This window comes from Trachemys scripta, chromosome 7 (genome assembly GCF_013100865.1).
Source record: "Trachemys scripta elegans isolate TJP31775 chromosome 7, CAS_Tse_1.0, whole genome shotgun sequence".
In the NCBI taxonomy this organism is placed as follows: domain Eukaryota; kingdom Metazoa; phylum Chordata; order Testudines; family Emydidae; genus Trachemys; species Trachemys scripta.
This window is the reverse complement of record NC_048304.1, coordinates 22598455-22625405: the sequence shown is the minus strand read 5'-3', so window position 1 is coordinate 22625405 and position 26951 is coordinate 22598455. Positions and strand designations below refer to the sequence as shown.

Genomic DNA, 26951 nt, shown 5'->3' with positions numbered 1-26951 from the left:
CTTGAACCTGTGTCTCCTGAATCCCAGAATACCACTCAGATTCATGGCCCTGCCTTCTCTCTTCTCCCCTTGGCTCACCATGGGCCACCTAAGGAGTAGAGACAGAGCAGTACCTGCACTCCACTTATCACAGGGACTGCAAATCTGCCTGACCCTTATGCAGGCCATGGAAGCGGTAGGAAGGCTTTTTGCACCATCCCCAAGTACCAAGCATGATTCTGGCCTTAAGCGTTTGCCACTCTCCAATTATGAGTATGGATTTTTGTACACACAGCTCTAAAAATCCAGGCCCAAATACTAACGATCTCATTAGTAAACAATGTACATATGCTGTAGACATTTTTAGTAGCAAGTGCCTTGAGGCAAAGTCTGCTCTCTTTTAGCGAATTGTAAAGTTCAGGTAGCATGAAGTCAGTAGAGCTAGCCTGGTCTTGCACATTATGAACAAAAGCAGAGATTGGCCCATCTATTTGAATGTTTCACTTACAGTTGAGATGGACAATTCTTTCTTACCCTATCCCTCCATCTTATTTTGTCCCAAAACCTGAGACCCGATGATAGGGATGTCACCTGATAAAGTTAATGGCTTGTAAATTTAGAAGAAATAAAAAGAAACAGTCTCACGCAGCATATGTTCAACTTATGGTACTCACTGCTGCATTCAGTTAGAGTCAATTACCAGTCTGTGGAGGACTGTTTCTGAACACTAATAATATTGGGAAGATGGAAGCTGATAGCCAGGTAGATCAGGAAGGAATTTTTCTGCCCTGCCAACCTTTGCACAGTCAGCAGGTGCATTCTGGAAGAGGGTTTTTTGCTTTCCTCCAAATCATTGAGTTTTGAGGATACTGGACTCACTGGACCAATCGCCTTACCCAGGATAACAAAATTTATTTTCCCTAATGCTCTTAATAATAATAATTAATAGAGATATCCTATCTCCTAGAACTGGAAGGGACCTTGAAAGGTCATTGAGTCCAGCCCCCTGCCTTCACTAGCAGGATCAAGTACTGATTTTGCCCCAGATCCCTAACGACAGGTTTCAGAGTAGCAGATCCCTAAGTGGCCCCCTCAAGGATTGAACTCACAACCCTGTGTTTAGCAGGCCAATGCTCAAACCACTGAGCTATCCCTCTTAAAAACAAATACATTGTCCCCCTTAATTTCCAGAGGGCCTGTTTCTGCCACCCAATTACATCAGGTTGGAGTGTCACCAGACAATTCAATTTGACTAGGGGGCAGCCTTTAGTTGCACTGCTGAGGAGCAGGGCAGGAACTAGATTGCGGCTCTGAGCATCACAATCTGATCTATGCTTGTACCTGTTGCTCCAGGAGGAAGGAATCTGCCCCAGCCCTTTTACTGGTGCAGATTACTTCCCCCACTGTGTCAGATGAGCTGGGCACAGAGGGAGATAGAAGGAGTCAGGGTTCTGCACTCTCCTTGTCTCTGCCTGCTCACACGTATGGGGATGGCTGTCTCCCTCTTATACAGGCTCTGTGGCACACACAGGGGAATAAAAAGCCTCTCTATGCTCCTACAATCCCCAGATCAGTTATGCAACCCTGCTCACGATCGAGCCCACTGAGGAGTGGTTTATACCATAAGTAGCCTCGCTGAAAATGGGCTGCTTGCAACGTAATGTGCATGAGTGAGGGTGGCTGAATCAGGCTCGGTGGGGTTTTAGTTATGAGATTCCTACTTGGGGGTCATGCAGAGAGTTTGTACTTTCAGGGCCACAATGGGTGAAGAGCACTGATCCACATAACCCTTTAGGAAGCCCCACAGGTCACCAGTAGATATCGAAGAAGCCTTGAGATCCCTATTTGAGCTTAAAGTTGATACATATTTACAAAGGAAATTGTTATAGCGTTTATAATGTAGGGTTTGGGGTGGTTTGTATTTGATTCACCTAGGTAGGCATTGTTGCTTTCCTAGAAGGTGAAATCCTGACCCACAGAAGTCAAAGGGAGCTTTGCCATTGACTTGAGTAGGACCAGGATTTGATCCAGGGATTACAATGTCTATTCTGTTATTTAAGAAAATAAACAAACATACTTCTTTAAAAATGCAGAAAAAATCCTTTATTTCAGTTGACGGAAGTGCACAGGCCGCTTCGAGAAACCAGGTTATGTTTATTTTAAAAGTTGGTTTGATGATTTGGGAGAGAGATTCCTGAAATTTTTTTAAAGTCTAATCTTCATTTTTTAAAGCTTTTGACAGTGAGAGCATCTTCATTTATGAGCCCATTAGTGACACTGAACAGAGCATCTGGTTAGCATCTGGCACACTTTCTAACCACCTGCGGTTTCCAGCATCACAGCCACATTCTTTCTAGCCTGGTTGTACCTCCCTGTTCAATAGAACAAGAAAGTGAAATTGCGAAAGAAAAACATTTGATCTCACTCAGGCAGTGGCCAGATGTGATAAATCTCATCTGAAAGTTTATGCTGCCCCCCCATTTTGAAATCTCCCACCAGATCAGCTGTGAGGCTGCCTATTCTGGTGGCGAATTTTGGGAAGTGGAAACCTGTTTGTGAAGTACTGGAATGAGAACTCACTAGCTCATTTCACACAGGCCACCACTCATCCATCCATCAGATGACAACACTTTTTGGTCAGTCCCAACCAGGGCCAGCCCCAGTCTAATGATTCTGGGGTTGAAAAGCTTCATAACTCATTACTAGTCCTCTCAGTTGCACAAGTAGAACCTTATCCAAAGTCTATTGCAGTGAATGGAGAGATTCTCTTTGACTTAAAAAAAAAGAGGAGTCCTTGTGGCACCTTACATTACAGGTGCCACAAGTTGGAGACTAACAAATTTATTTGGGCATAAGCTTTTGTGGGCTAGAATCCACTTCATCAGATGTATGAAGTGAAAAATACAGGAGCAGGTATAAATACATTAAAGGCTGGGGGTTGCTTTTCCAAGTGTGAGGTCACTTGAGGTAACAAGATAAATCAATTAACATGATACCAAGGGAGGAAAAATAACTTTTGAAGTGGTAAGAGAATGCCCCATTATAGACAGTTGACAAGAAGGTGTGAGTAACAGTAGGGAGAAATTAGTATTGGGGAAATTAAGTTTAGGTTTTGTGATGACCCAACCACTCCCAGTCTTTATTCAGGCCTAATCTGATGGTATCCAGTTTGCAAATTAATTCCAGTTCTGCAGCTTCACGTTGGAGTCTGTTTTTGAAGTTTTTTTTTTTGAAGGACTGCTACTTTGAGGTCTGTTATTGAATGACCAGAGATATTGAAGTGTTCTCCTACTGGTTTTTGAATGTTATGATTCCTGATGTCAGGTTTGTGTCCATTTATTCTTTTGCGTAGAAACGGTCCGGTTTGGCCCATGTACATGGCAGAGGGGCATTGCTGGCACATATCACATTGGTAGATGTGCAGCTGAATGAGCCCCAGATGGTGTAGCTGATGTGGTTAGGTCCTATGATGGTGTCCCTTGAATAGATATGTGATCAGAGTTGGCACTGGGGTTTGTAGCAGGGTTTGGTTGCTGGTTTGGTGTTTTTGTTGTGTGGTGTGTAGTTGCTGGTGAGTATTTGCTTCAGGTTGTGGGGCTGTCTGTAAGCGAGGACTGGCCTGTCTCACAAGGTCTGTGAGAGTGAGGGATCGTCCTTCAGGATAGGTTGTAGATCCTTGATGATGCGCTGGAGAGGTTTTAGTTGAGGGCTGTAGGTGACGGCTAGTGGCATTCTGTTACTTTCTTTGTTGGGCCTGTCTTGTAGTAGGTGACTTCTCGGTACCCTTCTGGCTCTGTCAGTCTGTTTCTTCACAGAAAAATTTAAGAATGCTTAAAACTGCAATACCCACCTGGTGAAGTCTAAGTTTCTCCAGCTGTAAAGTGAGGAAAATGATACTGACCCACCTTTGTAAAGAGCTTTGAGATCTATAGATGAAAAGCACTGAGTAAGTGCTGAGCATGTAGCCTATAGATATGAATGACGTTTCAAAAACCTTAAAACAAGATATGGTCCCTGCCATAAATAGTTTATCGCCTAGGATAAATGAAATACAAATATTTCAAGGATGCAAGAATTACAGTAAAATGTTTAAGAGCATTACTCACAGTGCATCTCAGAACATCTAAACGGTAAGATTTTAAAATAATGTAAGCATGCAACTGCATGGAAAACATGTAAGCAACTGCATGCCCAACCTGTATGTGTAATTATCCAGATTACAAGAATGCATCAGGTAACTGCACGTACAAATGGTTGGTGAGATGCACAATTGGTTATTTACCTGCATGCCTACCCAGTGTTTTTCATATAATTGCACCTCCATGCCCAATTTGTTGCAAACCAGGCACTAAAGTTATTCGGTGTTTTATTTGAAATGTGTGCTTTGGGCCTGGCTTTCTTGCTCCCATCTTCAGCTTTCTTTCCCCTGGGGTAAAATAACTAATATCAATCATTGGGCACCAGAGGGCAAGATTTCTCAGTGCGTCAAACAGATGTCAAAGAGATATGCCAATCCATGGCATGAAGGGGTTAATTTCTCGAAAGAGACTATCTGCTGATTCAATTCATAGGGAAAAGCTGTTATGCCAACAGCATCTCTAATGCTGTGATTTGTTCAGTGTTTGGCAGCAGTCTGCAATTTGAAAATCCTTGTTCAGCCTGGAAAAAAAAATTGCTGAATTGTAGATGATACAAAGACTAATGCTACCAGCCGAGATCCCTTAAAACTGACATTCTTTAAGCTGCATTTATTTTCTGGAGCTGAATAAAAAGACAGAGAGCTTTGGGAAGCCCTGGCATCTGGTATAATACTAAGGTACAGAGGGCCAAGAGCCTCAGCTGTGCCAAGTTTATGCTCAGTACAGCTATGAGAAGGGAAGGGGAAGGTGGCTCCATGCCACCTTTCCAGTCCCCAGATCTGGGGCCATAAACATCTTCTGGTGTAACTTAGAGCAGCCTGAGGGCTGTTCTAAATTGCACTGGCTGAAGCAGTCCATTGGGACCCCATTCCCCCCTACCCTCGCATGCCTTTTCCCACACCTAGCATACAACCTACTCTGGTGCAGAGAGCAGCAAGATGAGGAACCCCCTTTTATGGTTGGTTTAAGGTCTTGTGGCATGGCTCTGGCAGCACCGAACAACATACAGGTCCCTGATCTTTGACGGTTCAAAAGCAGTAAATGTGGGTTTTCATGGTGCATTAAAGTAGCACAGTTTTGTTAGGTGCTATTCATTGTCTACAACAAACCAACTGTGGTTTTAATTTGAGTTATAGGTCAGGGAAAGTTGATAATGTGTCTATTTGAGCCCAACTCTTCCAGTAATTGTATTGCCTGAGCATATGATGAAGTATTCAGAATCACAGGGAAGAGGTTTGAAGAGAAAGGAAATCAAATGCTAAAGACTAGAGGGAACAGTAGCAGTGAGATCAATCAGCTATAAGAAAGGAAGAAAGTTTTGTTACATGACAAGGTGAATTGAGCTATTTTCTGCCATTCTGGTTCCCCATGTATTTACACAGTGAGAGGGGAATATTTCCAGACACCATTGTCTAATTAATCCAACTGCCTTGTGTACTCAATGAACTTGTGCAAAGTGAATATAAAATGCTACCAGCTCAGAATAGTGGTGTTTTACTTATACCTAATTCCATACTTACTTTGCACAGGTGTAAGTGACAACACAAGGTGCCAGGTAGTAGAGACTCAGGTCCAAATTTCTGGAATTTGAAAATGTTGCCCGGCGAACATACTTTTGGTGGGTTAACATATAAACTACTTTGCAATGCCCTGCAGCATTTTTTGTTTTAAAAAGCATAAAAATTATTTACTAGTTGTTAAAATACCAACAGTGCTTAAGGCACACAAGATACACTCCCAGCCCCAAGAATCTTACCAGCAAAACAGAATGTACTAGGAGCCCTTGTTCTATATAAGCGCATGTGTTTATTTTTTAAAAATAAATAGTGTGGGTGAGTGACAGCTTTTTACTGATGTGGGTTCGTGTTGGGTGGTCTTCATGGAAGGAGAATTTTTTGACGAGGGCTTGAAAGCAGGCCCCTGAGATATTTGCATAGGGCAGGTGTTCCAAGCAGAGAAGACAGCATGGATGAAGTTATTAAATGTGACTCCAAGTCCTGCTTTCTGTCTCCTCTCCTCTTGGTGCCTGTTCTGAAGTTTTAGCGGAGAAGAATCAGGACTGTCTTTCCTGAGATAATTGATTTGCATGTTGTCTCACTCAAAAATATTTGAGGCCCATTTATGGAGTCTGCGAGATTAATAGAATGCAGAAGGCCTAGCAATGCACTTGGCCGGGCTCCCCCCTCAGAGATCAAAAGGTAGGTCTTTAACTTGCAACTCTATTAGGTTGTACAGAACTCTCAGGCAGGGTGAACGAAACAGTCTTTAAGCAAACAGAAGAGTGAGAAATGAATGGCTTTTGTTGAGGAAAAATGGAAATGTTTTCCAGTTAAACAAGCTGTCATTTAGGACTTAATAGCATGCGCGTGTCGGAAAGCAGATCCACACACCAACAATGGCTGGGAAATAAAGGGGTGGTGGTGATCATGAAGTATAGTGCACAGCTCCACTACAGCTCTATTTTTTTTTCCAGAGGAAACCCTGGTGTTTTGAGTTAGTACCTCAACTGTTTTTAAAGCACTTTTGTTTGGATTTTGACCAACAAATTAATGCAGGTAGATTTGTTTTCTCCTTATTTATAAATAGAAAAAAAGACATGCACCCAATTATGTTGCATGTAGTTCTAAAGCAACAAAAAAACATGTCCTTTGTGCATTTTTTTCACGTGCTTTTCTGGCAATCTTTCTAGATTAAAAATAGCAAGGAAATTTTGTTGGCTGCTACAGACAGACATTCATTTTCTCTCCCTGTGGGTGTGAAACTCTCACGCCCATGAATGGAATCTTAACTCATGTGCAGGGAAAACAGAATATAGACCCCCCTCCCTCACTGTTCATAAGAGATCTGAAGCATAGGGGCCAAATTCTGAACTGTTGTACCCAGTATGAAGCCGGAATAACTCCAATAAAATGTTCCTGTGTAACAGTAGAAATTGGTCCTTGTCACATGGGATGACAGGGATCCAATGAAGGTTGCCCCCTCTACTGCAGTCACAACATCTAATGGTATGGGTTCTCAGAGCCACCCTGTCCTTCAGGGCAGCAAGGCCTAGTGGAAAGTGTCTAAGGCAGTAACACCTCACATCAACAATCCACGGCTGTTGCGTTTAGTACCAATAGTCTCCAGCAGTAGCATTTAGCATCAGCAACCGCAGGCAGTAGAACCTAGTACCAATTGTGCCCAGCTGTAGTGCCTACTGTCAACAACCCCACGCAATAGCAGCAGTATCAATAGTCCAAAGCAATAGCGCCTAGCACTGACAGTCCCTGGCAGTAGCGCGTAGGTGCAGGGAGGGTAGGGGAACCTGGGCCCACCCTACTCCACTAGGTTCCCACCCAGGGCTCTGCAAAACCAGTCCCCCTGATGCAGGGTTTAGGTCTCTGTGTCACCCAATGTGTTCCCTGGGTTGCTTCCTACCCTTATGCCTGTCTCAGGCATCTCCTCAGCTGAGAGTGGCTTGGTATCCCCTTCAGTCCCCCCAGCCAATGGTTCTCCGCAGCACAGTCAGGGTCCCCCGCCTTGGCAATCTGGAATCTTGGCGGTTCTTCCCCAGAAGCCTGCAGCAGGTCTAATCTCCTCCTCAGCCAGCCCAGACTGAGCAGAGCTGCTTTCCTTTATATACTCTCTCCACCAGGAGCATGCCCAGGAAGGGCGAGGGGGTGTGGCCTCCTGGGCCCAAAGTAACTAGTGAATCCCTCCCTGCCTATTGCAGGGTTGGTTGGTACACCCCATCACAGTCCTGTGTCATCTTAAAGTTCCCAGGGTGATAAGTCATTGAAGACAAACTTGGGGGGGAGGGATAGCTCAGTGGTTTGAGCACTGGCTTGCTAAACCGAGGGTTGTGAGCTCAGTCCTTGAGGGGGCCACTTAAGGATCTGGGGCAAAATCAGTACTTGGTCCTGATAGTGAAGGCAGGGGGCTGGACTCAATGACCCTTCAGAGTCCCTTCCAGTTCTATGAGATAGGTACATAGTACATAGAATATCAGGGTTGGAAGGGACCTCAGGAGGTCATCTAGTCCAACCCCCTGCTCAAAGCAGGATCAATCCCCAGACAGCTTTTTGCCCCAGATCCCTAAATGGCCCCCTCAAGGATTGAACTCACAACCCTGGGTTTAGCAGGCCCATGCTCAAACCACTGAGCTATCCCTACCCCCTATATATCTCTATATATTATATTATTTGATATTAGCCACTGTCACCCTTCTACCCTGGAGGCAATCAAACACTGTTCAGTTAGGAGGAATAAATCTGTGACATTCTGCTGAAGCAACAGTGAAAAATTGTTACAGGGCCTATAGTACAACCACTTAATGCCTGGATATATAGCTCCTTAGATTACACCCTAATGAGTGCATCGCTGATTATAGATCTTAAATTTATATAGAGATTTTCTTCCCGAGGAACAAAATATTTGATAGGAATCCCTTCACCTACTACTGAAATGCAGCTTCTTTTGGGGTGGAACTCAACAGCTATTTAACCACACGCAGCAGCATTACATAACAGTTTAGGACGACTGATCACAGTTAATGATAGACTGGGGCATCCATTCCTGTCAGCCTGTTGCCTTAATATGCATGAAGGGAATGGGCTCAGTGCTGGCCTGAGAAACTGCATTTCAAAAGTAGCTGAATAAAGAACTGCATCTCCCATGAATGTGAAGGGATATATTGGAAGGAGATAGAACAACATCTGCCATGACCCCTTCACAAGCCATTCAAAACTGTGCAAAGATTTTGCAGTGAATGTCTCAAAGGCAGGGCTGGTACAAGGACTAGCCAGCTAAACGATGCTTTTCACACCATCATTGCGTCTCCCATATTACAGTGCATTGCAGGAGTTAGTTTTAATATTTCCAGTTCAATTGTAGTTCTGTTAGCAAGTGAACTCTTCAAAGAACCTGTTACTTTGCAACATGCTCACTTTGAAGTTTCGCTGTGGGATTATCAATATCTACTTCCAATAATGTCCTTTAAGAAAACACAACTCAGGGCCGAATCCAGCCTTCCTTTAAGGAGGGACAATTCTACTGAACTCAAAAGAGTGTGCCTGCTAATACCAGAGCTGAATTTGATCCTTAACACTGACAGCCATTCAGAACTACAGTTTACCTTGCTGGACTAGCTGTTGGATTTAACAGCTATTCTAATATACTAGGTCATTTTGTTTATCATCTGAGCACAGAAAAGACTTTAAATGGCTTCACAGGAGTTCTCAGATCCCAAGGAATAAGACACTAATAATTTTAGCCTAGAAAATTGCCCGTTTCCAATTATTTTTTTGCCAAGGCAACAAATAATAATGTATGTGTGCATGCGCTAGTCTAAAAATATCCTGGCTCTGCAAATGTGTGTCTGATGTGGGAGGAGAAGGCTCACAGTGTACTGCAGTGTTTGTGTGAGGAAGGAGATGGGGAAAAAAACATCCTGTAAATGCTGAAAGAAAATGGATCATCCTGATCCTGTAGGGGAAACCCACTGTATTATAGAGGATGGATGGGACACATCTCCTATGTTCTATGCAGGTCACAGGCAGGATATCCTTGGTGTGTACTGTCCAGAGGATCAGTGGGATATTCCTAGTGTCTCTCTCCCTCTATGATCTTATAACATGCCCATCATCATAGCATCTGAGAGCACTGTATATATTAGCTATGTGTGTGCGAGTGATAAGCTATACCAGGTGTGTTCTGTGCAGGTGAAAGATGACACCGTTCATTAAAATTGGGCTTTGAGAGACATTTCAGAACTAGACTGTTCAGTACACTAAGCAAGGAGAAAGGAAGGAAGGAAGGATGATCCAGTGGTTAGGGTTAAAGCCTAGAATTTTGGAGACCTGCATTCAGTTCCCTCCTCTGCCGCCGACTTCCTGCGTCACCTTAAGCAAGTCACTTGGTTTCTCTGTGCCTGGGTCCCCCGCCTGTCCAGTGGGGATAATAGTACTGCCCTACCTCATGTTGTGAGGATAAACACACTGAAGATTGTAAGGTGCTCAAATACTAGGGTAATGGGGGCCATTTAATTACCTAAGCAGACACTGGGGGAATATCTTGCAGGGAACAGTCCTGCCTGGATTGTTGGAAGGTGGATGGAGAACAAGTTCACTTTGTGTTTGTTGCTAAGAGATGGTTCCCAGCGTGAGGAAGCTTGTTTTGCAGCTCCCCATCTTTCTGGTGAAGTCTGAGCTGCTTCCTGTGTGTGTTTGTTCTGTGAGTGTCGCCTTTGCTTGGCGTGATATGAAGGATATGGAACAGTCTCTTGACTTTTCCAGATGTTGATTGTCCTGCTTTGATGTTTGTTCCTGCTGCTTTAGTTGTTTGTGTCTGAATGGCAGATGAGGTATGTGACTTGTTAAACAAATGATGAAAACAGCATCAGGAGCTTTATGTTTAATTAATGAACTTTGCTCAGTCAATAAAAAGTATCTACTTGATTCATTTTTAAATAGTGGGTTCTGCTCTGTTCTGATGTAATTTCAAATGTTTACTAGTACATTTGGTATGTTTCCACATAAACCTTAAAAAAATAGGAAAACACCAAGTCCTCACACAGCCCTTGCAACCTACATTTATGATTTTGTCTTTTCATTTTCTCACCCACATTCACTACCTGCGTGCCTCCTCCTGCCTCCACACAAAATGTGCAGCCTTAAATCTGATCATGTCATAATTATTTATTAGTTGTATTGCTGTGGCACCTAAGGGCCCCAGTCAGAGTCCAGGTCTCCACCATACTAGGTGCTGCACACACACAAAAGACAACCGATGCCCTGACAAGCTTTAAATCGAAGTACAGATCATCTAAATACAGACATCAGATACTAAAAATACCCTACTTCTTCATAATTCCATTACCTAAATAATTCAACTCCTATGACTTCCAAAACTAACAAACACTTATGCAAACTATTTCCACTGCTATTGACAGTTATCCAGCATGACTCACTTCAGCATAACCATCAGCTAAAAATCTACACACTAACCATCAGCTTCAGTACAAAACCAGTTCAACACTGAAAAACCAGAACACCTCAATTTCTAGCCACTCCACCTGGTCGGAGTTGAAAGTCACATGTTTGTTGTGGAGGTGGAAAGAGAGGCCATGTTTTGGGAGTAGATGGATGTGGGCAAGGTAAAGTAGAGAAGAGAAAAATAATGGGTGTAGGTTGCAAGAGATGGGTGAGGACTTTACCAGTGATTTCATAGCTTTTTGATGGCTGTGTTGATGCTATGTGTATTTTTTTCATAATTGTCGGTAATTCAGTTTCTGTTTGGTATTAGCCTGTCTGACTGCCAGGAGTTAAGTTCAAGGAGGCTGTTAAGGCGGAAGCAAACAGGAAATGAAACAATGGCAAAGATAAGGAAACAAATGGGTTCCCGGAGGAAGCTATTAATTGGGGAACACCTTTGCCTGGCTCCCACCAGGCTAGCATAGTTTACTCCTCCCAAGGCTGAAAGCCAAGGAGGATCAAAGGGGCTCCTAAACCTTAAAGATGCTGACCTAGGGAGGAAGGGGGACCGAGTGGCTAGAGATGAGCCTCTGGCAGAGGGAACAAGACAGAAGCTGCAGAAGGGCAGTCTGATTCACTCATTCCAGAGATGGAGGTATCTGGGCTGAGGAGAACTTCAAAAGCTTGAAAGGTCAAGATTAAGGTGCAGGACTGTAGGTAATACCCAGGCATCTAGACCTTCCTTGTTTTTACCCTTTTATCTGGGTGCTATGTACCTTGGGTGAATAAATAATGCTCTGTTTTGGAGAGGCTGTTTTTTAGAGTCAATTTAATCAGCTGCTGTCACATGTGCCCAGAGGAAACAGCTTATGGGTGCCTGGGCCTGTCAGATAAATGCAGTTGGTAAACACAGGGCTGCTGTGCAGAGATCCAGTCTAAGAGTGGTTGGACCACGTGGTTCCACCTAGAGTGAGGTGCAGGAAGCCAGGCCTGTCCCCTGACGGGGGGCGCTCAAGGGAGCCTCAAAGGGGCAGCACACCCGATAACTGCGACAGCAATTTTAACTGGGTTTTAACCCGGCTTTTTGTTGGGGGGGGGGGATCTAATAAGGATAACGTGCTCCTACCCCCATAGGATTTGGATATTCATCCACTAGATTACTTTGTAAGAAAAATGTCTCCCTGCTGTTTCTTTGGGTTCCCGCATGGGCTTATTGAGCCGAGAGGCAGTGGGGTAACTAATGAGTCGTACAGTTGGAACTTGGTTTGAGCTCTAATGAAACACCCTCCTTTGCACTACACTGAGAGCGATGGCAGGGTCCTCTGTAACGTACCTGCTGCTACGGCCCAGCTAGTTCTGAAGCAGTAAAACCGCCCTTTCTAGCCTCCAAAAGGCTCTATTGGGAATTGAAAAGGAGCTTCTCAGCTGCACTCCAGCTTATTAAATCAGCCACACTACTGCTGCATTGAATCTAATTTCTGCCTTGCTGAAGGCCTTGTGGCATAATTAATAAGCATCCCTTATGTGTGGATTCTGCTTTATGGGAGATGCTCTTGTCTATGTGGGTGTTGACAGAGTTTTCACCTTTAACTACCTTTAAAAAAATTCTCTGGATCCAAGCTTCTTTCTTAGTGCCATTTGGATTTAATATTTATTTATGCTCAGAGTGAGAGCTGAGTTCTGGCTACAGGCAAAGCACTGCTTGGGCTGGTAGACTATGATCTTCTCCCTCCCTCCTTCATCTGTTAATAGCTTCCCTTTTGAACTGTAGAAGCAATAAGCCTAGAGGTTAGAGAAAGCCTAGTGGGAAATTGTGACCAAGAACATGAGTAAAAGGAGAGACGTATCTTCTTATTCTTTCCCCTTATTTTACAACCTATTGGATCAGGGGGATGTCTACACTGGCAGTGGGGGTGTACTTTCCAACTCAAATAGATATACCTGCACTCGCTCTATTTTTAGCGCACTAGCAGGATCAAAGTTTAGCGGCAGCAGCATGATCAGCAAGATGGGGGAGCCACCCCTCATAAGATCCTGTGTGAAACCTTAGGTACATATTGCGGTGGCGAGGCCATCCCATCACTCACACTGCCATGACTACACTTGTATTTTTAGCAGACTGGCTCAATCAGAGCTAGCATGGATATGTCTCCTCAAGCTGGAAATTACACCTTCCAGCTCCTATGTAGACATACCCTTCGGGACAGAGCTCCATCAGGGAGCCCTGTGATAATATCCTGCTCCCTGGTCGCTAAACAGCCTTTGTCTTAAGTAAAAATGGATGTAACCCAGACTCCCAGACCTGACCTCCACTGAACTTTGGATCCAGATTCAAACACCGCATCTCAGCTCCTCTCTAGGCTGAAGGTTTTTCACCCCATGCTTCCCAGTCTCATGGTTTTTCAGTGGTAAACTGGGAGTGAAGGGATAAAGGGCAGAATAGGCCCAGAACTTCTGATCTCACTGACACCATTTCAAATCTGGAGTGATTCCACTAAATCAATGGATTTACCCCAGCACAACTGAGATCAGTATCTGTCGCTGCATTTTCCCTGACCACTTAGTCCTCCTGCAGTGAAATGTTCTAGATAAAGCTGTGAACCGCGATTCACTAAAAACCAGAGTTAGGCTGCTGCCTTTGCCTTAGAAGGCTTGATTTACAGGAAAGGATTAAAATAAATAAATATGTATGGCTTGTAAGTAATATGTAAAGTGATGATGAAAGTCTACAAATATTTGAGGGGTTTAAGCACCAACGAGGGAGTGTAGCACATAGGAATGCCTTAAGGGAGATAACAGAGGAATAGGATGAAATTATGATCGTGGGATCTTTTGGACTGTGGAATAATCTCCCAAGGGAAATAGTGGAAGCATCATCATATGAAAAACATTTAAAACTAACGAGAAACCTAACAGTCGTTTGATAAAGAACAATCCTGCATCGGGGGGAAAGTGGGCTGGTACGGGCCAGTACGGCGTACCGGTAAGAAGCTGGTACGGGCCCGTACCCAGACGATGTTAAAGTGCTGCCTTTTGCCCCCTCCCGGGCCACCGACAAAGGGGGCAAAAGGGGCAGCTGACCCGGGGCCGACAATTTAAAAGGGCCTTGGGCTCCTGGCCACCTCTACTGCGGCAGCGGCCGGAGCCCTGGGCCCTTTTAAATCACCACCGGAACCCCGGGCGGCACGGGCCAGGCAGTGCGGATGGGCTGGCTGGGGGAGGCTGACCCCCAGCCCTGCCCCTTCCGCCCGAGGCCCTGCCCCTTCCGGGGGCCCAGAGCTGACGCCCATACCGGTAAAAATTTAATATTACTTTCACCCCCTGTCCTGCATGGACAGGGAGCTGATCTGAAAGACCTAGTGGGATTTTTCCATCAATAATTTACATGATTCCAGGGAGATTGGAGCCTTCCTTCCCCCAAGAAGAGATCACTTTGTGATGTGGAGAAGAAACCAGGTTATAAAAAGCACCAGCGCATTGCCTAGTTCTCTTTACTCCTCTCTAAGTTTGAAATGAAAGCTGCTAGCACCTTTTATAAAAAGCCTTTCAAAGGACCTGGTCTCTCCAGCAAACTCTCCACATCTTGACCTTGATGAGGTTTAAACAGTCTTCACCAACCCTTTAATACATACATCTGTGAGCTGTGAAATAATGTGACAGAGGCCCTAGGACCTGGGAGAGGCGAAAAGCAGACGCTACCATGATATCCACTGTGGCTAATGTCCTGCTGATCTAATTTACTGTATTTAAAGGCCTGATTTTTCAGCCATGCTGAGAACTGCAGCTCCCATTGACTTCAAGGAGAAGGCATCATGCTATATGTTAATTATCCCCAGGCTGTCGCCAGCAGGAGCGTCAGGTGAAGCACATATAGGGTGCCCAGAAAGCAAGTGTGAAAAATCATGACAGGGGACGGGGGATAATTGGCGCCTATATAAGACAAAGCCCCAAATATCAGGACTGTCCCTATAAAATTGGTCACCCTAAGCACATAGCATGGATATCGTTGTGGGTGATGGGTTAGTTCCTTCAGTGGTGGCAGTGCAGGGCTGTGCAAGTTCCTTGAGCTTACTCATCAAGAAGTGTCAGAACATAAGAATGGCCATACTGGGTCAGACCAAAGGTCCATCTAGCCCAGTATCCTGTCTTCTGACAGTGGCCAATGCCAGGTACCCCAGAGGGAATGAACAACAGGTAATCATCAAGTGATCCATCCCTTGTCACTCATTCCCAGCAGGGCTGGCTCTAGGCACCAGCAAAACAAGCAGGTGCTTGGGGCGGCACATTTGCAGGGGACAGCATTCGGGCCATCCCTTTTTTTTTTTTTTTTAAACTCACTTCCTCCCCTCTCACAACCCTGCAGAAGTGGAGCCAGAGAGCAGCTGGGGATCCAGCATGGGAGCTAAGAACCCACAGGACCCTGGGAGCTGTAGTTCCTTGCCTGGCTCCCTGCCTATAGAGCCAGCCCTGGAGCAGGGAAAGAACTACATTTCCCAGCAATCCCTTTGCAGCTATCAACTGGAAAGAGCGGGGTAGGGAGTCAGGTAGCTGAACCATGCTGCAGCTTGCCAGGAGTCGAAAGGGGTGGCACTGTGAATGGGGAACAAGTGTGCCCAAGGAGTAGAAGGCTTTGCCTCAGATATTCCCTTCAGAAGACTTTCCCAGACTGGATTAGGGATACTGGACCTCACCTTGCAGCCCCCAAAGAAGGAATTGAGTGGACTAAATGGACAGTGCCCCTCTCTATCTGAAGCCTAGCAAGGGAGGTACATGGATCCCACTAGAATTTAAAATGAAAAGTAAGGGAGGGGAGGCTCTGGACCTGGGCAGATTTAGATACAGTACCAGGCACTTAGGAGGATTTCCACTTCTGAGCCCTGGAAGCAGAAATTGACATTTCCTTTCCAGATCTAGCTAATATTCAGAACGGGAATCTAGCACCTGCCTTCCAGATTTGAACACCTCAAAATTCAGGAGTGCTCAAGCTCAATTCAGGCAGCTGTTACTTCATTTCTCCCAAATCAAATATACTGATCCACTGTAACTTGCTGTAGAAAAAGTAGGATAAAATTGAGCAAGAAATGCTTCCCAGTGGTTTTTAGGACTGGAATTGCTATTTTCAACTGCCATTGCCTTTTTTTTTTTTTTTTTTTTTTAGTTTTATTTGTTTAAAAGGAAGACAGTGATATTGCATTGGCAAATTCCCCATAGAAAGAAAGAATGGAACAAAAGAATAATAAAGGCACCTCAACTTTTCCTCATTTATGTAGGACAGTCTTATAATATGCATCCAGAGATCCTCCAATCACACAAGCTGAAAATTGTTCCACTTTACTGCAGTTCTGTAACCATATGGGAACCAATCCTGTCTGTGTTCTGTGCACATCCAAAATTCCTGCTGAATGACCCGCCCTGGGAGCGAGTTACCAGTGACCCAGGACTGCGGCGGCAGAAGGGTGCAGGTTGTGGGGGAGAGCCCAGGGCAGGGGCACCAGGGGGTAGGGTGGAAAGGGGAGTGCCCAACGCTGGGGCGGCAGTGGGTGTGGGTGGGAGAACCCAGGGCTGGGGGCAGCACGGGAGTGCAGGGGGGGGGACCCCAGAGGGGCAGCCAAACATTTTTTTTTGCTTGGGGCAGCAAAAACCCTAGAGCCGGCCCTGATTCCCAGCTACTGGCAAACAGAGGCTAAGAACACAATCCCTGCCCATCCAGGCTAATAGCCATTGATGCACCATTCACCCTGATTAAAGTGTGTAAAGTTACACTGTGCATTTTTGCTTAGCACCTCGGCAAACTTGCCAATGTGTCAAGTCTCCTAAAGAGCGTGAACTCATAGCAGCTTGAAGGGTTTTGCTGACTTCACCTTGCAGTCTTTTTTCAAGAGCAAGACTCCATTAAACCCAGGGTTGTGAGTTCAATCCTTGAGGGGGCCATTTAGGGAACTGGGTAAAAATCTGTCTGGGGATTGGTCCTGCTTTGAGCAGGGGGTTGGACTAGATGACCTCCTGAGGTCCCTTCCAACCCTGATATTCTACGATTCTATGAAAAATCGTATCAGGGAGCTGGGGGTCAAAGCAGGCAAGGCACTTGTAGGATGTAGGAGCAAGCAGAACTGCGCAAACAATACAGGCAGGATGAATATTTTAGCAAATCCTTGCTTATATGGTGGTAGCTCTCTTTCTCTCTCTCCATACCCCCAAATGCTCCCTCTTCCATCCCCCCACCCCCACCTTCCAGCAAGGCTAGTCAGCAGTTCCCCTTCTGCAAAGATGTGTAACAATGAAGGAGCCACATAATAGTTTAGGCTCCTGAAAGCTGTAATACTTTGGTCTAATTTTGGTTGTTGGCAGGGCTGTAACCAGGATGGGGCGAGCGGGGCACAAAGCTGAGGGGGCAGAAAAAAACGGTAGGGGATGCAAATATGCTTGCTTGCCCCAGGCACCAAAATGCCTAGTTATGGCTCCGGTTGTTAGGTTTAGTGTGCAGGTGCTGGTAGCCTGTGATATTCAAGATGTTGGAGTAGATGACCTGGTGGTCCCTTCTGGCCTTAAACTCCATGGCTATGATTCTTGGCTGAAACTCATGTGCCCAAGGCCCCATTCAGACATGGTTGAGTTTGTCACCCACTCCTCTTGCTGTTTTGGTTTTGGACTCTAAGGTATCATTATAATCTGAACAGACTAGGTTAGGGAACAGTCCTGCTCTGGCCATGGGGGAGGATAAAATGGCCTAATGCTTATTTTCCTTTTCTAATGTCAGTGGGCCAAATCCTGCAATCCTCCTTCAGTCCTTACTCAGGCAAAACACCACAACATTTTGCACGGGTGCTTTTGCTGGAGTAAAGAAGGCAGGATTAGACCCTCTCATTTTAGAAATAACAATTTAAAAAAAGAATAGTGGCCTGATTTATTTTAAAAATACACAACATGCATGCAGCTGTACACTGAGTTTGTGCACTTAGTTACAGCCATTGCATTGTCATCTCTCTGGCTATTTGCATATGCAATAGTAGTGGTTGAGTAGGCAAATTAGACACACAATTGTGTAGGCATAATTTGGAAAATCAAGCCCGTGTTATAGAATTTGTGTGGTGATTACGTCTCTTCCATTATCAGCCCCTTCAGCTAAGCGTCTTGAAAGGCTTGTCATTAAAATGGCTGTCTGTCTCTGTACATTAGACAAAAGTTCTGAGCAAGGTGGCTTAGTGGATCGTGTATTTTGGTATTTCTCGCCTCAAAGACAAGCTGTCCAAATCACAGAGCTTTGGAGCTTGTGGCGTTTCTGTGACCCACTATTGTGCTCCTCGCTTTTGAGCATCACTTGCTTAGTTTCATCCTCCAGACGTTTCACAGATGTAGCTTTTTTCTGCACTGACTTTTGTGAAACTGGCTTTTTAGAACCATTAGGCCAGATTCATCCCTTGTGTAACCCCATTGCAGATATTGGGGTTTCATCAGGGATGCATTTGGCCCCTTTACTCTCTCACAAACTCTTCCGAAGTCTGTAAAATTTGAAGGAAAAATATCAGCAGTCTTTACTGTATTGATGTTTGGTTGTGCCACCTCCTTTCATTTAGCTCAGAAGGTCTCAGCTCCCTGCCCTGAGCAGTTGTCAGTTGGGAGATTCTAACTTTTAATGGACTCATTACCGTTCAGAGCAGGTTTGGTTTCTCAGGGAGGAAAAGATAAAAGTGCAGTGACTGCTCTGTTAAAATAAAATGAAGGGGGGAAAAGAATGTCTTAGTGTAATCTACACATACTCTCTCATTAACACTGCTGGATCGCCAATTATAGTATCAATGCCAAAAATAAAAATATATTAACAGGGGAAGGGGGAGTCTGTTCTCCCTTTATTACACATGCATCACTCCTGTCACAGGCAGGGGGAAATCCCCCTAATCGGTTGTTTTATGAGATCTGAGAGAGGAATGCTTGTCTAATGGGTGAAAACAGGGGGAAGGGAATCAGGACTGATGGGTTCTATTCTTAACTCTGCCATTAAATCACTGTGCCAGCTTGCAGAATTCATTGAATCTCCCTATGCCTTTTCCTATCTGTAAAACTGGAAATACTGACCTGGCTCGGGTTCCCCTCAGAGGTGTTATGAGAGTTCATTCCTTAACATTTGTGAAGTGCCGAGACGTCTTTGGATTTAAAGGTACCATTTCAGTGCAATGTGTTGCGACTTTATATGCACCATTAAACAAAATGCCATGCATGCCACTAGATGTGTATGTAGAGGCGAAGATTCTCAGAGGCACAAATGGCAGTGGGGTGTCTAACTTCCTCTGAAAGTCAGTGAGCCCTAGACATCTAACTGCCATTTGTGTAGCTGAAAAATCTCTCCATAATGAGCAGTGGTCAGTTAGGGCACGTCTACACTGCAGCGTTATAGCAGCACAGCTACAATACCATAGCTTGCCGCTGTAGCATAGACACTTCCTACATCAATGGAAGGGGTTTTCTGTTGATGTGGTTAATCCATCTCTCCGAGAGGCAGCAGCTAGGTTGATTAAATCAATCATTCTTCTGTCAACTGCATCTACGCCAGGGGAATCGGTCAACCTAAGGACTGCACTCAGCGCACAAAGTTTTTTACACTCCTGAGCGACATAGCTAGATCAATCTAGTTTTTAAGTATAGACCAGGCCTTAGACCAGGTCTATGCCAGAAAAGGTTTGCCAGGATGGCTATACCAATATATCTAGACCTGTGACTCTCTGAGCATAGACACAGCTTATACCAAAATAGTGCTTTTCTTAGTATAGCTTATGCCAGTTCCCTGAGTGAAATATACTATACCAATGTAAGAGTGACTCACTGGTTGGCATACCCCCCCTTGTGGCTGGGCACGCCATAGCAGGCTCTCCTACTGTAGAGCCCTCTGCAGACAACCAATCTGGCTCTGCTGTGGTGGGCTTTGTTTTGTGACTCGCCAGATCCCCAGCCAGTTGACTTTTAGTCCCAGCCCTTCCCGGGTAACAGAGTCCTACAAAACAATAGTCCAGTGATCTTATGCCAGTCGCTCTTCAGCCTGACTTTGGGCTCTGTGGTCCTCACACCCCTTATATCAGGGCTTACATGCCACCTTCCTCACAGCTGGTAGGGAAACCCAGGCCCTCCTTATCCTCTGGGTTCCTCTCCAAGGACCCTGTAGCAAACAGTGAACATCTGCTGCTTCAGACTCCTTGCTGCCTTCCTCAGCCTGTCTCTAGGTCTTTTTCCCCAGCCCCGACCTGGGCTCACTCATCCACAAACCTTCACCCCTCCCCAGGCTCTGCACAGTTCTTTGCAACTCCTGACCTGAACAGTGCCTGCCAGGGCTTTTGCCGTGGAGACCTGGCTCCTGTCTGCTTCTCCCAAGGCCCTCTGTGCACCTCTCTCTTTCCTCCTGAAATTCAACCTCTGGAGTCTTGTTCTTTTGTCAAGGCTCACCACAGGAGCTCACGTCACCCCCGTGGCTTCCCAGTATCTCTCTCAACCCTTTGCCAAAGCTCCCTTCTTGAGACAGGATCTCAAGGCCTACTCTGTCCCTCAGCCTCCTGATTCCCTTCTACTGCCCTGAAGGCCTTCCTTTATTAGTGACCATGGCTCCTCTCAGATGGGACTAATTCAAGCACCCCCACTCTGCTACAGCTGGGCCTAATCTTTAATTGGCCTGACCCATCCTTTAGGTGTAACTGAGTGCACTAACTGCTCTCTGGCTCCACTGAATTCTTCTTGTATCACTGGGGTATGTACATCCCATTAGAATCAACAAAAGCATTTTTAAGCTGGCATAACAGCATCTACACTAGGACTTTTGCCAGTATGGAAATGTCATTAAAAAAAATAAGTCACACTCCAAACCAACATTACTATAATGGCAAAAATTTCTAGTGTACACCTGGCCTAAGTGTGGTAGCATGCACCATGTGCAAGGAACTTTCCAAACACAGAATAGAAGATTGTACGCTATTCATGGCAGGATCTATCATAAGAGAAAAAAAAATTAACTACACATAGTAAAGAGGGGACCCTCTGAGGGTCTGAGCCTTCAAAAGCCACCAAGCAATTCAAGAAATTCAACTCTTAGTACTCTTAGTAATGCCAATGAAGTCAGTGGGGCTACAGTACCCACTTAAGTGCTTTCCTGACTCTGAGACCAGGGCAATAAGCACTAAAATCAATAGTGCATTTGCAGGATCAGCCCACGTGTTGGCAACATGCTAGTATATTACAAATGACATGGTACAGTACATCACTGTGCCATTTGTAGAGACAGTAGCAAGCTTTTAGCATATTTCTCCCAAAGTATCTTCCATACATCAGTGGACTGAAAACAGCTTTAAATGACCAATAAATATTAAAGTAAATGCAGAATTTAATCTTTTGTGGAAATGAAGCCATGTATAGAGTTAGTGATGAGATTTATTTTAAACTGATGTTTTTAAGAAAGAATATGGAATGTGAGCAAGTGCCTTTCCCAGCCTGCTCTACAAACACAGTCCACACACTGTGTGGAAGCCAAACTCGCCCTCTGCCTGGTATTTGATTTCAAACACAGAAATTAATAAGATCATATAAAGTATTGCTCACACCTTTTCCCTAGACTTGGCTACTCCCAGGATTCCTCCTTCTGGCTTGCTCAGCCCACACCTTAGATCCTCTCTTTCTAGAGAACCTCCTCTCCATCTCCCTAACATCCAGGGGAGGTAAGAGACACCTGCATCACTGAGTCAGAAGGGCCCACTTAGCATTTCCCAGCAGGAGCAACACCTGCGAAGAGGGTGGGTGTTAGAAGCAGACATGGCCAGCCTGTAACATGGAACCAGTAATTTTTATTTCCCCCAAATCTCCTTAAATGACAAACTATATTGAACAGAAACAGCAAGGTTCTTTTTTGGGAAAAAATAATTATATTCATTATATATATCACACAATGTGTGTGGTTATGATAATCATCATATATACGCTGTTGTTTCCACAATGTGTGGTATACGTTTCTAACCTTGGCATGCTAATAAATGGACTTTGTACAGTGCTTATGGATGTCACTAATCCCTCCCCTACTAAAGATACCATTGTTTCCATAGTAACTAGTGTACTTCAAAGAGGAAAAAAAGGCAGAGGAGACTAAAAATTGATCAAAAACAAGACAAATGCTGTGTGTAGCATAAATAGACTGTCAGGGTGGGAGGCTGGGGGTTTGTGTTACCACTTGTTTAGTAGGAGAGCCTTGTTTACCCTCCCCACGCTTGTGGCCCTACAGTAAGCTGACATTTGAACTCAGCTCTCCATCGATGAAGGCTAGTGCACTAACCCATTGCCCCCAAACAGAAGAAGGAGAGGACAAGGCAGGTCTCTCCAAATATAAAAACTGTTTCTGGAACAGACGTGGCAAAATCAAAGACCAGAGTCCCAAGAGCCCCAGAATTTGGGAAAGTTTGTACACAAGTCTGAATTTTGCAGGAGACCTGCTATGCCTATAATAGTCTAATCCAGCAGTTCTCAAACTGTGGGTCGCGACCCCAAAGTGGGTCACAAGTTCGTTTTAATGGGCCTCCAGGGCCATCATTAGACTCCGTGCTGCCCGGGGCTGAAGCCGAAGCCCAATCAACTTAGCTTCGTGTTGCCCCTTGTGGTATGCGGCCCCAGGAAATTGCCCTGCTTACCGCCCCCTAATGCCAGCCCTGATTCTAGACTCTAGAATCTAGCGTAACACAAGGGACTGGGGTCACGTAGTAATTTTTGTTGTCAGAAGTTGATCACAGTGCAATGACGTTTGAGAACCACTGGTTTAATCTAATATCTAAAATTATCTGTCTCTCTATGTGTATATACTGCACCCCTCACCATGGCATCTGAGTGGCTGCATCTTAACGTCCACAAATTCTGGGCAACTTTGGATCAGGATCAAACTCTGAACTTGGCATCTGCCTTCTGTCTCTATAATAGGCCAATCCAAACACCCAGAACTGAACAGCCCCTGAACTTGAGAGTAGTCAGAGACTAGATCTGAACTCTCTTAGTCAGGCCTATCTCTAGTGATGGGGAGCCAATGCGTACGTGAAGAATTAACAACGCTCTTAGACAAGACCTAGGCAGCCATAAGCTTGCTTTTCTGTCCTGTGTGTTGTACTGCGTATTTCTACAGGACATTGAAGTTATCCATTATGAGGTATTGGGGAAGGAAGCAGGGTGGGACCGGATTTATGCAATACGCAGTGTGTGTGGGAACTAGAACGTTGCTCACCTACTTACCTGTCTGCCGCATTTCTGATCCACCCATATCTGGAGTATCTAGGTGCCAAGTAAAATGTTAATATTGTTCTGCGTGATGTAGAAGCAATGTTTTCCTTTCCCCCATACAGTTGGCCACGGGCAGAGCGAAGGTGACCGCATGGTCGTGTCAGATTTCCATGTTTTCATCAGAGACAGCTTGCAGCACATTGAACTCATGAAGAAGGATCACCCAGACATCCCAGTTTTCATTCTGGGGCATTCCATGGTAAGCATGCTACACCGTACACCTTAATAGTCATCATTACATCTGCCACAGCATTATGGATCCCATTCTGGAGGATGGGAATCACACAACCTACTATAAGAAAAGCAAATTAAGAAACAGAAGAACCTCAGAATTACAAATACCAGAGTTACGAAATGACCTGTCAACCACACACCTCATTTGGAACCGGAAATACGCAATCAGCCAGCAGTAGAGACAAAAAAGCTCCCTAGTACAGTACTGTATTAAATGTAAACTATTTAAAAAATAAAGGGAAAGTTTGTTTCTGTGCTTGATTCGTTTAAATTAAGATGGTTAACAGTAGCATTTTTCTTCCACAGAGTAAAGTTTCAAAGCTGTATTAAGTCAATGTTTAGTTGTAAACTTTTGAAAAAACAACCAACACATTTTGTTCAGCATTATGAATATTTCAGAGTTATGAACCACCTCCGTTCCTGAGGTTTCATAACACTAAGGTTCTACTGTACAAGCTTCCCCTCACTGCCTCACCCCTAGAGAGAACTTCAGTCTCTGTGACCCATTCAGTCCTTGGCCTTTCTGTTGAGATCAGGATGCTAATTAGTGCCATTTGCAACAATAGGCTAATTCATGATGCACATCCCTACCAGCCCACTAGGAACCGGACTGAGTTCCTACATTCCTCATGGGGGGGCACTGAACAACTGGCAGATGGTAACTTCTTTCATTCACCAACAACCAGGCTTGTATTTGAACCGGTAACCAGGAGGTAATACACTCTGTGGCCTTGTGAGTGGAGTGGGAATAAAACATGGCGACACACTGTAGCCTCATTCAGTTACACAACTGTACTGGACAGTGTTTCAAGGATTAGGGATGAAAAACAAAAGAAGGATTGGTTTTGTGAGCAGATTTTAAATGGGATTCTGACACCACAGGCCAAATCCCGTGGATTCAGTCAGGCAATATTCCTATTGGTGTCACAGTGATTGTCCCTGCGTACAAAAAATGAATAAGCACTTCAGGATTTAACCCCATGTTCCAATAAACAAGAATTCTGATCTAAAGCACATGGCATGCTTTTAAGAGTTCACTGTGCTCTAAGCCTCTGTAACAAGGAGCTAATTTCCAAGTACCAAGCCAAATAAGGTCATTGAGATTCTTTTTGCTGCTGCTCCATTTAAACAAGCCAGTGGTTCTTCAGTAGCATGTAAGTTCACCAAGCATTTTCCTTAACAACTAATCCTCTGTGATCTTTACTGAGCAAGCGAGCCAAGCACCCCAGTTCCTACAATTCTCACACAGTTTCTGCAATCCTGCCAACACTTGGCTTGAAACTACATGGGAATGCGCCTCTGTTTAACTTGCAGCCCATGAGTAGGTTGTTGATTGTAGAACTCTGTAACTGTTTGCTCGGGGGAGGGGTGGGGGGGGAAATGAGGAAAGAGACATTTGCAAGAGGATAATTTGGGGCCTACAGTAATTATCCAAACTTCTATGGTTTCCATTCCCAGGTGACAATACTTTGTTACCCATGGATACCAGTATAACTCGGAAATACTGGGTAAAACTACTGCCTGCTTTTTCGCTATCTTTGTGTCCCATTCCTGCTCATCTCCACCCCTTCTGTCATGCAGCCCCCTCTCTGCTCCAGTCCCCCAAGTCCCCACTTCTCTTCCTTCATGTCTCATGTGAAATTTATATTACTTCCAAGAGACCTTTAATTTTTAGTCCTCCCCACAGAGGCTTGTTCAGGCCCTGAACCTGCAAATTTTATGCACATGAATAATCCAGTAAATTCCTGGGACTGCTCATGTGCATATAGTTAAGCACATGCATAAGGGTTTGCAGTACTGAAGCCTAGCTCAAAAAAATATCCTACCTCCACTCTCCAAAAGCTGCCCCCCACCAAAAAAAACAACCAAATCTACCCCTTTGCTTCTAGTTATTCCATCTTTTGCTTGCACAAAGTGTCCAGCTAATTAGAAGCTCCCTGGAGCAGAGAACCTTATTTTGTACCTGCCAGTAAAGTGCCCGGCACATCACCATGCTGTACAAATAGCAAAGTATGATCATCTGTATTAGTGCTCAGGCTGCCTCTCACTTTTGTATTGCAGGGAGGAGCCATCTCCATCCTAACTGCCTGCGAGAGACCAAACGAGTTTTCAGGCCTGGTGTTAATTTCTCCTTTAGTTGTAGCAAGCCCAGAGGTAGCGACGCCTATCAAGGTAATAGCAATGGATGTAAAATACACACACACACACACACACACACGGCCATCACTTTCTTCCTCCATCAGCCCCTGTTTCTAAGCAAATGCTACTTATTCACAAAGGAGAATGAATTGTGGCCTCTGGTTCAGAAAGTTGTTTTTTTGATTAGTCAAATTGGAAAAGGGAAAAGTGATTTAAAAATCTAGATGGTTAAATTCTTCCTGCGCTGGAGCGGGAGGAGAGTCTGTGATGAGAACAGAGTTTGCAAAGGCAAATGACTGGAGGCCCAATCCTGCCAGGCACTGTGTACCCTCAGCACCCAATGAAGTCAGCGAGAAAGGAGGGCTCTGGGCTCCCCATAGGACACACAGCGCCTTGCACAGTAAGGCTCTAAAACTCTAGATGGAAACAAAGAAAAACAATCAGGTAATTTGTCTGCTCTTCTCCTCAGGAGCGGCTGAAAGTCAGTAGCTTTAACAGTGGTGCTTATAGCCCCTTGAGCTGTTATTACTTGTAGTGCCCGAACCTGCTCCCTGGTGACAGAGCAAGGGCCATCACGCTCATCCTCTTGTGGCAAGAAGAGTTTGACGTGGCCTAGGTAAATAATGATCAGAGGGAACATAAGAGGGGCCCAGATCCCCCAGACACTGCTGCCGTAGAACAGAGCTTAACCAGCCACTAGCATGTTAGAAGAGGGGAACAGAACAGTATTGCACCCGGGACAGCACCTGGAGTCATTCTGGCTGTGGAGGACAGAGTCAGGCAGAACAGCTCAAGGGGTGTTGGGGGAGCACATGCAGGAGTGGCAGCCACTATGCACTTTAAAAAAATGCAGCCTGTGTTATCCCCGTGTGCTCTCTGACTCCCTCACACAGAGAATGAAAGCACCCGGCTACTCGTTGCACAAGTGCACTTTCCTCCCTTCTTGCTCACCTAGGTAAGAGCAGCCAGAATTTGGCCCTGTGTTTCCAAGCATGTGCAGGATGTAAACAGCAAGAAGGCAAGGGATTATTTCTGGTGGCACGAGGAGATGGAACCAGGGAGAATCATGTAGAAGTATGGAAAGAGAAATGTAAGATGAATAATAGAAAGCATGTCCCTAGTAAGCCCTGGAATCTGTTTGCGTCCGAAGGAGGCTGCATTGCTTGAAACATTTATACCTGGGTGGAATAAACCCCTAGAAAATGTTCTGTAAGAAACAATC

The 26951-nt window shown here is 44.9% G+C and overlaps 1 protein-coding gene across 3 annotated transcripts in view; it reads left to right on the top strand.

Annotated features, from left to right (window-relative positions):
• The window catches only part of MGLL (monoglyceride lipase), an 89500-nt gene that overhangs the window by 43000 nt on the left and 19549 nt on the right, over positions 1 to 26951 (top strand). For all 3 annotated transcript variants that reach the window (XM_034775865.1, XM_034775864.1, XM_034775867.1), the window contains 2 exons: positions 23419 to 23555; positions 25652 to 25762. In XM_034775865.1, coding sequence (XP_034631756.1) covers positions 23419 to 23555; positions 25652 to 25762 — 248 coding nt within the window. The remainder of the gene's footprint in view (positions 1 to 23418; positions 23556 to 25651; positions 25763 to 26951) is intronic.